The sequence below is a fragment of the Oryctolagus cuniculus genome, chromosome 3 (assembly GCF_964237555.1).
Source record: "Oryctolagus cuniculus chromosome 3, mOryCun1.1, whole genome shotgun sequence".
In the NCBI taxonomy this organism is placed as follows: domain Eukaryota; kingdom Metazoa; phylum Chordata; class Mammalia; order Lagomorpha; family Leporidae; genus Oryctolagus; species Oryctolagus cuniculus.
In genome coordinates, this window is record NC_091434.1 from 2,362,165 (window position 1) to 2,375,649 (window position 13,485).

Genomic DNA, 13,485 nt, shown 5'->3' on the forward strand with positions numbered 1-13,485 from the left:
CGAGACCTGGCCGACAGTCAGGCTCCTGCAGGCCCTGGGGCAGAACGCAGCGCAGGCTGGAATTCGGTCCTGGGGACCCGGGACTTCCATGGAGATGCTTGGCACTGAACTGAGCGGGGCCAGGCATGCTCCCACAGTGCCACATACGACAAAGTCTTCCTGCCTTTCAAATAGCAGCAAATAACAAACCACTCATATCAACAGTGGTCACCTGGGGAGCACCGCTGTGGCGCCGCGGGTTGAGCCAACATTCCACGCGTCTGGGCCGGCTCCCTGCTGAGGCACCGGGAAAAGCAGTGCTTGACGGCTCAGGCAGACCCAGACGCAGTGTCTGGCTCCTGGCTCAGCCCTGGCTGTTGTGGCCGCTTGAGGAGTGAACCAGTGGATACATCAATCTCTCTGTCTCTCTCTGCCTCTCAAATAACTAAAATAAATCTTAAAAAACCAGCACCTTAAAGACAGCACACAAGAAGACTATGACCAAAGAAACCAGCTAATTACTTTTCCAAGCTTGGAGGCCTTATTGGCAAAACAGCTGCGCTTCCCTGCACAGCCTCACCACCCAAAAGGCACCAGCCCCTCCTATCAGGGAACAAGAAACCATATTTTTAAACCGCTAGGGTGTCACCTATTCCAAGGTACTAACACCTCTCCCACTCAGTGGCCCTGCTCTTCTGGGAGGTGCCTGGCATCTTGCACAATTCCACAGGTGCATAACTTCCTTCTGAGAAACGAGACTCTGCCTGCCTAACTAAAGATCAAACCACAGTGCCCACTGGAAACACGACTGCACTGAAACGTAAGGTTACAAAATTCGCCCCGTTACCACAACGGCCCCACTCAGCACAGACTCATCTCCTTCACCTGGGCTGCTCACGGCACAGGACTCCAAGCTGCTTTCCTCACCGCTGTGCCACTCAAACCCGCACTCCACATGGGTGTGGGCTGTACAGCCTGCCCCCACCCTGCAAGTCAGAACCTGGCACTGTGTGGGGCACACACTGGTGCCTGGGCAACAGGGTGGCAGGGCTCCTGTTGCGAGTGCCTGAGAAGCCGGGCACTTTTCCGCTAGCATGGCTGGGACTGAAAAGGCATCCGAAAGGTACTGTGCACTGAATCTGTGAGCACACCCCCCACACCTCCCACCCCATTCAGGCGTGAAGGCCCTGACCTCCCTCGTGAGATGGCACTCTGAGGTGGGGCTTTTGGGAGATAATAAGATTAGATGGGGGGCCGGCACTGTGGCGTAGTGGGTAAAGCCGCCGCCTGCATCCCATGTAGGCACCGGTTCAAGTCCTGGCTGCTCCTCTTCCAATCCAGCTCTCTGCTATGGGAAAATGCGCCTGGAAAGCAGTAGAAGATGGCCCAACTCCTTGGGCCCCTGCACCCTCGTGGGAGACCTGGAAGAAGCTCCTGGCTCCTGGCTTCAGATCAGCGCAGCTCTGGCTGTAGCAGCCAACTGGGGAGTGAACCAGCGGATGGAAGGCCTCTCTCTCTCTCTTTCTGCCTCTCCTCCTCTCTCTAACTCTTTCTAATAAATAAATAAAATATTTTTAAAAAAAAAGATTAGATGAGGTCATGCGGGTGGGACCCCCATGGTGGGATCAGTGGCCTTAGGAGAGGAAGAAAGACCAGAGCTCCCTCTCTCCACCGTGGGAGGGCACAGCGAGAGGCAGCCCTCACCAGGAATGGAATCTGCCAGCCCCTCTAGGAACTTGATCTTGGGGTTCCAGCCTGTAGAACTGTGAGAAATAAATGCCCGAGATGCCCCAGACCATAGCCAGTCATGGATGCAGATGTCTCCGGCAAGACCCCGCTCCAAGCCCCATCCGACAGCTCCAGGTGGAGCAGCGACTTCCCGAAGACCTGGGACCACGGCCTCCGTGGAGCTCTTGAAAGAAAACTCTCTCGGCTTCTCACCTGTCTTTTGCACTCCCAAGATCCACTCCCAGTGCCCTATCTGGGATGTATCAGCCCCTCCAGAGAGCACTGCTACCGTCAAGCCCTGCTTCCCACACCTCCCCGCGGCTCTCAAGGGGCTCTGGGGCAACAAGGCTATCACCTGGAGCAGAGCCTGGCACCACGGAAATGGAGCTCCAAGGCTCATGGCATCCACTTTCACCATGAGCACAGCTGCCATCACCTGAATCCCACAGGTCCCCCCCGCCCTACTGGGCTCCTCCCTCCCACAGGTTCCCCCCCCCACCCTACTGGGCTCCTCTCACAGGCCCCCCCCGCCTACTGGGCTCCTCCCACAGGTCCCCCCCGCCCTACTGGGCTCCTCCCACAGGTCCCCCCCCGCCCTACTGGGCTCCTCCCACAGGTCCCCCCCCCGCCCTACTGGGCTCCTCCCACAGGTCCCCCCCCGCCCTACTGGGCTCCTCCCACAGGTCTCCCCCCCCAGCCCTACTGGGCTCCTCTCATAGGTCCCCCCCCCGCCCTACTGGGCTCCTCTCACAGGTCCCCCCCCCGCCCTACTGGGCTCCTCCCACAGGTCCCCCCCGCCCTACTGGGCTCCTCCCACAGGTCCCCCCCCGCCCTACTGGGCTCCTCCCACAGGTCCCCCCCCACCCTACTGGGCTCCTCCCACAGGTCCCCCCCCGCCCTACTGGGCTCCTCCCACAGGTCTCCCCCCCAGCCCTACTGGGCTCCTCTCATAGGTCCCCCCCGCCCTACTGGGCTCCTCTCACAGGTCCCCCCCCGCCCTACTGGGCTCCTCCCACAGGTCTCCCCCCCCAGCCCTACTGGGCTCCTCTCATAGGTCCCCCCCCGCCCTACTGGGCTCCTCTCACAGGTCCCCCCCCGCCCTACTGGGCTCCTCCCACAGGTCTCCCCCCCCAGCCCTACTGGGCTCCTCTCATAGGTCCCCCCCCGCCCTACTGGGCTCCTCCCACAGGTCCCCCCCCAGCCCTACTGGGCTCCTCCCACAGGTCCCCCTGCCCTACTGGGCTCTCCACCGGCATGGAGTCCCCCCCCCACTGGGCTCCTCCCACAGGTCCCCCCCTCCCCCGCTCTGCTGGGCTCTTCAGTGCACGGGGACTGATGAGCTCCACCGGCATGGAGTCCCCCGGCCTCTGGCCAGCTGCCTCACCTCCTTATCAGCCTCTGCTGTGGCTCTTAAAACATGCATTACAGCATATAGCCCCAGCTCCACACACGGCCACAGCTGTGACGGCCAAACCCTGAGCCCACGCACCAGCGTTCTGGGTCTAGGAGGCAGGAGAGAGCAGTTCTGGGGAACAAATGGCTTCCCCACTTCTGCCAGGGATGGCACTGGGATGGGGGTACGCAGCAGGCCTGTTATAAAAAGGTAAAGGGCCCACAGACAACCAGGGATGGCACTGGGATGGGGGTACGCAGCAGGCCTGCTATAAAAAGGTAAAGGGCCCCACAGACAACCAGAGATGGCACTGGGGTGGGGGTACGCAGCAGGCCTGTTATAAAAAGGTAAAGGGCCCCACAGACAACCAGGGATGGCACTGGGATGGGGGCACGCAGCAGGCCTGTTATAAAAAGGTAAAGGGCCCCACAGACAACCAGACTGTTCCCTTGGACAGAAGCCCCCACTGAGGGAGGCACTTCACCCAGACACTGAAGTGCAGATGGGTGGGCAGCCAGGCCCCTCCCTCTGAGGAGCAGACACACAGCACCCACCAGGGACTGCCGGGGACAAAGGCTACTTCCCTAACTCCAGACCTGACCCTGAACAAGCTCCGTTCCAAATCTGCACCCTGAACAAAGACCAAGAGAGGCAAAGGTTCCTGCCAGCCCACCAGGAGCCCCATGAGGTCTCCTGGGGCCACTGACAATACCCTGGCACTAACGACAGTGTTTGCTGGTGAACACGGGAAAAAACAGAGAATCAAACAAGCATTCAGCTGTCACGGGAAAAAAGTGCCACCCTTCAGATGGACAAGGGAGCGATTAATTCTGTCCTGTAGGGTGCCCCTGGGGTGGGGAGCACCATTAGACTCAGCTTGGTGGACTCAGGCCTGACTCACTCCCACCAGCAGCACGGACAGCCCTGGTAAGGACTGCCCTGCCAGGCCCGGCCAGAGTCCGGGCCAACAGGAAACGCACAGACCCGACAGTCTGCTTAGGGCTCTGGCTGCCAGGAGTCAGGGCAGACGGCAGCCAGTAACACACGACTGGTCTACACGCTCCGAGAACTGCTGCTCCAAGCATCTCCCCAGTTCCAGGCCGGAAGGCACCCTTGGAGCCAGCCCAGGGGCCCCAAGGAAAGGCCAGCATGCCCGGGGAAGAACCTCTGCCAGTGTGCGGGCCTTGCCCGGCCGGCTGGCCACTCAGACAGCCCGAGAGCCTCTGGGAGGCCAGAGCCAGGGAGGGAGAGCTGACTCGTCTCCTGCCGCCCTTCAGAGCTGGGCACACCTTCTCAGAAGTATCTGCGGAGGCAGCACTTCAGCCGTGCAGGGTCCATCACGGGTCAGCAAGGCAATGCGCCAGTTAAGACCCCTGTGTGGGCCTGTTAGTGTCTGTGCCCTTCTCTGTGGGCATCACCCACGAAGGTGCAACACAGGACCCCTCTCAGCAAGGGCTATGGACAGATGGCCTTCAGCAACCAGCCCTTCAGAGCCCACCCCAGACCCCCCACACCTGAGGGCTGATGGATGCAAGCAGGAAAGCCGCTTGCTCCAGGGCAGAGGCCGAGTGGGGCTCCTCATAGCTCCAGCCTCCCGCTGCCCAGCCTGCCCCCCCCCCCCAGGTATCCCGCTGAGTGCGTCCTTAAACACCTGCCCCTCCAGGAACCAGCCTGCGGCATTAAGCCCCAGGCATGCACACTCACGCACACACAGACTTTAGGACCCCTCTTGATCCCTGTAAGTAAGTAGGATGACAACCCCCACCGTGCCAGTCCTGTTGACCTCCAACACACTACTTTTCTCAGGGTTCCAAAAGGAGTTTCATTGGGAGAGGATTCTCCCCATCATCACCCCTCCTGCTGCGCAGCCAGCCCTGCGACGGCTGTGGACTCTGCCACCCTCCACAGCACCGATTCCACCGCACAAATCCCCAGGGCACTGCGGGCCACCGCCGCAGACGCGGGCAACAAGCCTGCAAAGGGCAGGCCGAACAAACAGCAGCGCAGGCGGCCACCAGCCACCACAGCACACCTCCTCCTCTTCCACCAGGTCAGGCCCACCCTCTTCCTCACCCTACCTCCATCCAGGCCCAAACTACTCACCACCCGGCCAGCCCAGCCTGGCCCAGGTTGCAAGAGTGGGGGACACTGTGTCTACTGCTGTTAACTGCAAATGCTTTGGGCTCTCGGAACTTAATAACCACCAGAGTCCAGGGAGGAGGGGAACAGGGGCCAGGGGTTGGTTCTGCATCACTCCTCGATGGGTCTCACAAGGCCAAGGAACCTCAGCTGGGCCCTGTCAACCCAGCCGAAGACCTCTGCCTCGGAGCTGGTACGGAGTCCAGCCTCGAGAGCCCCAGTGAGTCCCCGAGCCTGTCAGGTCCTGGAGCCACCTGAGGGCTCCCAGGTGAGCCCCTGAGCAGGACCCTGGAGATGAGCTTCTGGGGACTTGCGATTCCATCTGCTGGAGAGCCCAGCCCACCTGCTGCATGGGTCTGGCTACCCTGCTGCGCTAAAGCTGCAACCTGGGCACATCCCTAACCGCTCCAGGTCTCCGCTCTGCAGCTGCAGAGTGAAGCACCCACTCGGCATGGCTCTGCAAGGCAAACGGGGATGACCCGGTAAAGGGCCTGCTATGGTTTCAATTTGTCCAAATCCACTGAAAGCGTAACCCTCACTGGTGGTACTGGGAGGCAGGCCTTTGGGAAGTGATGAGGCCGTGAGGGCTCCGCCCTCGCGAATGCATTAGTGCCTCCCACAAAGGCTGGAGAGAACTGGCTGAGGGCTTTCGGCCCCGCGGTCTCGGCGCTCTCCCCCCTGGAGGATGCAAGAACAAAGCACCACCTTGAAGGAGAGCGGCCCTCACTCACACCAACCCCACTGGAGCCCAGACGCGGCTTCACAGCCTCCAGACCCGTGAGAAATACGTCTCCGTTACCTGCAAACTCCTCAGGCTGCAGTGTGTCACACGGCAGCACACACGGAATACGGTGCCCAGCGAAGGGCCTGGCCCTAGGTGGCCAGTGCTCAGAAGCTGCACGACCGCGTACATGACAGGCTGAGGAAGATGGGCCCGGTCACCCCGGTCACCTGTCAGCTTCTACCTGCTCCTCCTCGGGGGCCCAGCTCTCACTGCAACCCCTGGCGTAAAACCTGCCCCACAAAGGCACCGCAGAAGCACGCCCAAGCCTGCACTTGGCTCACTGGATGCCCGGATCGGAAAAGGAGGCTCCAGTCCTTCCTAACACGCACGGGCATTTCTGGCCCACGTGTCACCCCTGATCCCAGCAGGGTAAACCTTCCAGTGCTGTGACAAACTGAGTATGATCTAGTGTTCCCTGGACTCAGTGGGTAAGGCCAAGAGGATAAAAAGGATAACCCAGGGGCCGATGCTGTGGCAGAGCAGTTAAAGCCACTGCCTGCAATGCCGGCATCCCACACGGGCGCTGGTTTGTGTCCCGGCCGCTCCAGCTCTCTGCTATCACCTGGGAAAGCAGTGGAGGATGGCCCAAGTCCTTGGGCCCCTGCACCCACATGGGAGACCCAGAGGAAGCTCCTGGCTTTGGATCGGCGTAGCTCCGGCCATTGTGGCCATCTGGGGAGTGAACCTGTGGATAGAAGACCTCTCTCTCTCTGCCTCTCAAATAAATAAGTAAATCTATTTTTTTTTTTTCAAAGGATAAGCCAAAGCTAAGATTCGGAGCAGGGGAAGAACAAGGAAGGGAAAGAACAAGGAAGAACACGCTCTTGTCTCTATAAACCAGTGCTTTCCTGTCCCCGTTCCGTCCCCGCTTGGTGGTGATGTGTGTCTGGGAAGGCCAAACCCTGTGCACTTTCCACACACCAGCCTCCTGCCGTCAGAGCCCTTCAGTCACACGAATGCCAGAATCCCATGCTGCCTCTGACCCCACGTGAAAACGGGCAGTTGGAACACACTACTCAACTCAGTGCTTTCCAGCTTCAAGAAGTGTAAACATCTGTCATAAAATACAAGTGCTGCAAAGCACAACCCCTTCAAGGCAGCAACTGTTCGTTACAGTTTGTAGGCTTCATGAGCCCAAAGTGCCCCCCTGCACCTGCACGCAGTAAACCCAGTGAATGAAGGGGAAAGTCACACACACACAGGCAAACCCACGTCACACCCCCACGCATCCCCACGCACTGCAAGTCTGCAAAGCTTCTCAAAGTCGGCTTCCTTTCCAGCAGGGACAGTGCAAACGGATGCAGCGCCAAGACACTGCTGTGCCCGTGACGGGAGCTCATTTGCCAAGGGCGTGCCTCACACTTCGACAGAGTAAACAGGAAAGGATCCCAAGAGACCACCCAGTTCAGCTCCCTCCATCTTACAGACTGGGAGCCACGGTGCTGAGTGGCAGGAGGAGAGGACGATGACAGCACTGAGACGGGCCACGCCTGGGCCTGCCTTCACCTGCACGCTGGAAGGCCCAACAAAGGACATCGCGAAGGTGAGACTCCTGCAGTTCCTAACGCCAGTCCCCGCCATCAGCGTCCCACAAAGCCCTGCTGTAAGCGGTAAGCACGTCGCATTTGAAAACCCGTTTAAACAGGAAGTTCTGCTCAGCAACAGCCTGCTTCGTGTCCCAGAGAGCTTCCAGCACACACAGCTCAGAGACAGGGATTACCTTTCACGAGCAGCTTGTCTCTCACGGAGACCCTCCGCGTGGAGTCCGCCGCCGAGGCTGCCGTCCGGGACCCTCTGAGCCCGTCGTCCCGCTTCAGCTTGCTGGCCAGTGTCAGCATCGCTGCCACCTTTCCCCTGGGAGCAGAGCACAGCAGGGCAGGGGGAGTCAGAGGCCAGGCGCGAAGACACGCCCGCGCTGCATTCTCACTCCCTTCTCTAACGCGCCGAGGGATTTTGCGTTGGTTAGTAAGAACGGGTTCCTCCACGAAGATCTGAGTACTCTACGCCGTGGGCCATCGCTTTCTAGAGCCGGAATGAAAAGTTTACGAAGGCAGAGCTGTGAGCTGCACATTCACCGCGCACCGCCTGTGCCAGGCCCCAGCCTGCACCCTGGTGGAGAGCGTGGTCGGGGGAGCCCCAGTGGTGCTGCACACGCCTCCCGCTGTCCCCTGCAGCCTGTCCCTCCCAGCCTGGGGGTCTGTGCCCCCGGCGTGTGGCCCAGAGCCCAGCCTGCTGGGGATGAGCGAGCCACGGCCTCTGGAGAAGCCGCACCACAGGCCTCGTAGACAGCCCATCCGCACCTCCGCGTCTGCTCATGGTGTGGGCGACTAACATGGCCGGCGACGTCAACATCAAGACTGAGTTACAGTGAACGCCCCACACCACTGTGTGTTCAAGGGCCCCCAGACTGCTCAGGGCAAGGGAAAGAAACACCACCGATTTTTAGGCTTTTTTTTTTTTTAAGTTTTAAGTTCACAATAAAGCTGAGAAGGTTCGGAGATCTCCCATCTCCCACATATCGCCAGTCCCCATGCACACGCCACACCGTCCCCACTACCGATATCCCCCAGCAGAGGGCACATCGGAGTCTACCAATACCTGGACTAGGGCCTGCCCCTGTTCCCAACGAACTGCCGTGAACCCGAGATTCCTGCTGCTCTCACCCCTCTACAACAGAGAGGGACCCTACAACCCTGTTTTAAAGACAAAATCTGGTTACCAGCTCAACATTTCTGCACAATTGTGTTCGCATCATTTCCTTCCTACACCACTCTCCCAGAGAACACCCTGACGGAAGCACGGAGCTGCTCGGAGGCCAAGGTCCTAGAAGCCCGACAGAAGAAATCAGCCCTCTCCTCTCTGGTATTTTAGATTCATTTATTTATTTGAAAGACAGTTACAGAGAGAGGGAGAGAGAGAGGTAAAGAGGTAGAGAGAGAATCTTCCATCTGCTGGTTCACTCCCCAGATAGCCGCAACAGCCAGAGCTGCGTCGATCCGAAGCCAGGAGCTTCTTCCGGGTCTCCCACGTGGGTGCAGGGGCCCAAGGACTTGGGCGATCTTGGCCACAGCAGAGAGCTGGATGGGAAGAGGAGCAGCTGGGACTAGAACCGGCGCCCATATGGGATGCCAGTGCTTCAGGCCAGGGCATTAACCTGCTGCGCCACAGTGCCGGCCCCTCCTCGTTGGTATTTTAAACCATTTTGACCCAGCTCTTCTGTGTAGCGTGTTACGTCCGAGTCCTCTAGACTGTCAGACTTCACTTATCATTTGTGTATGAAAACAAAACACTGACATGACCTTCGGTACTGTGCATGGCCCCTGCCGTGCTGGGAACACAGATACACCCACCTGCTCTAAACAAACACTGCTCTAGGAGCGAGCACCGTGGTGCAGGGTTCAGCTGCTACTCACATGTGCACATCCCACGCCAGCATGAGTCTCAGCCGCTCTGCCTTCCTGCTACCGGCTAGGGCGGCGGTGGATGACGGCCTCCCACCTGGGACACCTGGATGGAGTTCCTGGCTCCCGGCTTTGGCCTGGCCCAGATCTGGCTGTTGCAGATGGAAGATCGACCTCTCTCTCTCTCCCTGTGCCTTTCAAGTAAAAAGCAAGCAGCACGGATTTAAATGTTCCAAAAGGAGCTTTACAGACTAGAGTTCGCGGGCCCCTAGGATTGCAAATCTGGGAAGCACTCCTACCCCTGACTTGCCTCCATTTTCCCAAGTGGACCCTGGGAAAACGGGAACCCCAGAAGTGGACTGTCCAAAGTCACTTCACTGCTAGAAGCAGTCACCACAGAAACACTAGCTTCTCTCCTGGGGAATCACAGACGTGATTTTTATCTTGAGTGTGGTCATGGTTTCAGGGCATACGTACGTCAGGACCGACTGACTTCATGTTTCAAACGTGCAGCTTAGTGTAGCTACAACTGTAACCCAGTAAAGCTGACAAAACTGTGAAGACAACACCAGTTTCTTCATTCTCTCTACCACGCCACCTGCTCAAGCAGGCCCCCACAGGGGCACGGACCCAACAGGGAACACACCTTCACCAAGGCCCAGCGAGCCAGCAGTGCATCTGATGAACTCACTTCACAGGGGAAGAGTCAGGACACCTGTGGGGGCTTCAGCCCACAAATTCCTGGAGCCAGCAGCCCAGTTCCCCGCCCTGGCAGCGCCTGGAGTGACCTATCAGGAACCCCTAAGCAGACTGGAAGCAGAGAGCAGTGCTGGCTTCCACAGCCAAGCCCACTGCCATGTGCCCAGGCTCCAGCACCTTGTCAGGGTCACTTCTGGATGGACCCAGGTCTGCATCCATCCCCCCGGGGTCAGCTGGAAGCACCAGATGCCCCACACGAGAACCAACACGTTTCTGTCCTCTAACTGACCTTAGCATTGAAAATAAGGCAAAAAGTAACAGATAGGCAAAGGCACAAAGTGCTTAAAGACCAGCAGGCAGGACCCCAGGGCCACACGCGTGGTCCAAACCAGCTCCCCGACGACCTAGGCCAACAGCTGCAGAGGGGCCGAGCACAGTGGCCACTCATTTCAGCAACACTGCCCACGCGCCCTGAAGTCCTGTGCGCAGGGGATGCCCACGCGCCCCTGAGCTCAGATCCTGGCTTGCTGCCTTTAATACGCCAGGGACCGGGGGCCAGCGCCGTGGCTCACTTGGTTAATCTTCTGCCTGAGGCGCCAGCATCCCATATGGGCACGGGGTTCTAGTCCCGGTTGCTCCTCTTCCAGGCCAGCTCTCTGCTGTGGCCCCAGGAGGGCAGTGGAGGATGGCCCAAGTGCTTGGGCCCCTGCACTTGCATGGGAGACCAGGAGGAAGCACCTGGCTCCTGGCCTCGGATCGGCGCAGCACCGGCCGTTGCGGCCATTTGGGGAGTGAACCAGCGGATGGAAGACCTCTCTGTCTCTCTCTCACTGTCTGTAACTCTACCTGTCAAATAAATAAATAAAATCTTAAAAAAAAAATACGCTGGGGACCTTCGTAGAACACACCGGGCACCAACTGCCTTGTCTTTCATGGAACACAAAGCTTACTCTCCCCAAATTCTTCGAAATCAAAGCATATCGGGGCCACCTTTTTCTCCGTCTTCTGTAGCCAACACAGAGATAACCAGAGACGCAGCTTGGCAACGTCTCCACGGCTGTGAAACTGAATCTACGCAGAAGAATTCGGGCAAAAGAATCCTTCCGACCGGCAGGAGGTCAGCCGACACCGCTCTGGATCCTCTTCCCTTCCGTTCGCCTCACTTCTCTCTTTTTTTTTTTTTGACAGGCAGAGTGGACAGTGAGAGAGAGAGACAGAGAGAAAGGGCTTCCTTTGCCGTTGGTTCACCCTCCAATGGCCGCCGCGGCCGGCGCACCGCGCTGATCCGAAGCCAGGAGCCAGGTGCTTCTCCTGGTCTCCCATGGGGTGCAGGGCCCAAGCACTTGGGCCATCCTCCACTGCACTCCTGGGCCACAGCAGAGAGCTGGCCTGGAAGAGGGGCAACCGGGACAGAATCCGGTGCCCCGACCGGGACTAGAACCCGGTGTGCCGGCGCCGCAAGGTGGAGGATTAGCCTAGTGAGCCGCGGCGCCGGCCATCGCCTCACTTCTTGAAAACCGAATTTAAAACCAAACTTCCCCTTTCCTGCCATTCGCGCTAAGGCGGCAGTTCAGGCAGGACAGACCAGCTGTCTCCAAACGCCACGGCTCGTAACCGGCCCAGCCGGGCTCCTCTGCGTGGGCCCTGCTCTCAGCCTGCACCGAGGAGAGGACCTGGGTTACATCCAGCCTCAGGTCACTCGGCACAGCTGCACCTGTGGGAAAGCCGGGCCTCCAGGGGCGGTCAGGGCCCGCTGTGGGGACCCCCACGTGGACAACTCCTGCCACGGAGAAGCCCCAGTGCAAGCACAGCAGAGCCCCCCCCACCCCCCGTTCCTAGCGGGCCCCGCTCAGGGCAGGGACAAGTCCTGCCCCTACTCCTCTTCTCCGGAAGCCAGTGCCTGGCCAGGGGGCTGGAGCCCGGCCGCTTGGTTCTCAGCAGTAGACCTGGGCCCGCAGGTACACCCAGGTGGGGGTCCCCAGGGCCTTCACCCCCCTCTGCAGCTGGCAGGCCAGCCCCTCAGCTCCTCCACACGCCCCTGCGCACTTCCAGAAGCTTCCGTCCCCTCTGACACCGGGGCTGGGCTCCTGCACCACCCAATCCTACCCTTCCTCGAGGAGCCCAGAGTCCTGCCTGGATTCCAACTCCTGAAGCCCCGCACCCCGCGCCGAGGGCACCGAGAGGGGCGGGCCCAGGCGAGGAAGCAGTCCAGGCCGGGGGAGGCCACACCCAAGCCCGCGCACCGGCAAACCCGGGTGGGCTCCGGCTCCGCAGCCAGACACCCTCCCTCGCCAGCCCAGCCCCCCCCCCCGCCCGGGGCGCGGCCTAGCGCGACCCCCGCAGCAGCCCGGAGTCCCGGCCACGTCCGGCCGCTGACCTTGGCCCCGCACGATGCAGCAGCAGCCCCGCGACGTGGGGCGGGCGCGGGCCGGTGCCGCTGGGCGCGGGCCCGGCGCCCACCAGTGGCCGGCGCGGCCGCCCGCCGTCGCCACCGCCGCTCGCTCGCCCGGCGAGGCCAGCGCCCCGGCCCCTGTCACTCGCGCGGCCGCGGCCCCGGCCCTGCCCCTTCACGTCGCCGGGCCTCTCGGCCCCGGCGCGGTCAGCGCCCTCCCGGCCGGCCCAGGCCCGCCGGTGCACCGGCGCTGAGGGAGCCCGCAGCCGGCCCCGGCCCCCGCGGGGCCGCGCGGCCGCTCCTCACCTGGGCACCCGGAGACAGGCGAGGCGGGCCCGGCGCCCAACACCATGCCCGGCCCGGCGGCGGCGGCGAGACGCGGCCCCTCACAGCCGCACCGGCTCCGGGCGGCGGGACCGGAAGTGGCGGGGCGGGGACTCGGTCTCTCCTGCGACAGCCGCGAAGGCAGCGGGCGCTTTAAAAAAAAGATTCAAAGCGGCGAAGAACTTTATTTGGAGCCGGACTCGCGAACAGCTGCGTGCGCGGGCCGGGAGGGGCGTCGTGTGGCCCTCGCTGATTGGCAGAGAGCGGCGGCTGGGGGTGGGGACAAATTTTCACGGCCCTGACTGATTGGCCAGTGGCGGCCGGGGGCGGGGCGGGGGCGGGGCCCCCCGCGGGTGCCGGAGCCTGCGCGCCCGAGCTCGGCGTGGGGAGCGGCGGGGCGCTCGAGGCTCCGGGGCTGTGCTGTGCTACGTTCATTCCGGGGTTCGCCCTGGAGGAGCGGCCAGGCCGGAGTCGCCCGCCTCGACGGATGGAGAGCCGGGGGTGCAGAGGCCCTGTCCTGTCCTCGCCGGTCACGTGTGCACCTGCTTTTCTCTCGTGAATGTGTTTAAAGCCTGGTGGGAGCTTTCTGTTCCTAGCGAGTGGAGTGCGAGTCCTTCCCGTGCCGGGGTTCGCCAGGAGTCAGCGA

At 61.0% G+C, this 13,485-nt stretch overlaps 1 protein-coding gene across 8 annotated transcripts in view; it reads right to left on the reverse strand.

Moving 5' to 3' along the window:
• UBE2F (ubiquitin conjugating enzyme E2 F (putative)) overlaps window positions 1–12,997 on the reverse strand; it is a 53,589-nt gene extending 40,592 nt beyond the window's left edge. For 2 of the 8 annotated variants that reach the window (XM_017339602.3, XM_070069972.1), the window contains exons 1-2: window positions 12,822–12,977; window positions 7,744–7,877 (exon numbers count right to left, since the gene is read on the reverse strand). In XM_017339602.3, coding sequence (XP_017195091.2) covers window positions 7,744–7,861 — 118 coding nt within the window. In that variant the 5' untranslated portion in view covers window positions 7,862–7,877; window positions 12,822–12,977. Of the gene's footprint in view, window positions 1–7,743; window positions 7,878–9,436; window positions 10,683–12,500; window positions 12,555–12,821 lie in introns of those variants that run through there. The other 6 variants (XM_017339599.3, XM_070069971.1, XM_008251998.4 and 3 more) reach the window with 6 other exon arrangements.
• Between the last annotated feature and the right edge of the window lie 488 nt (window positions 12,998–13,485).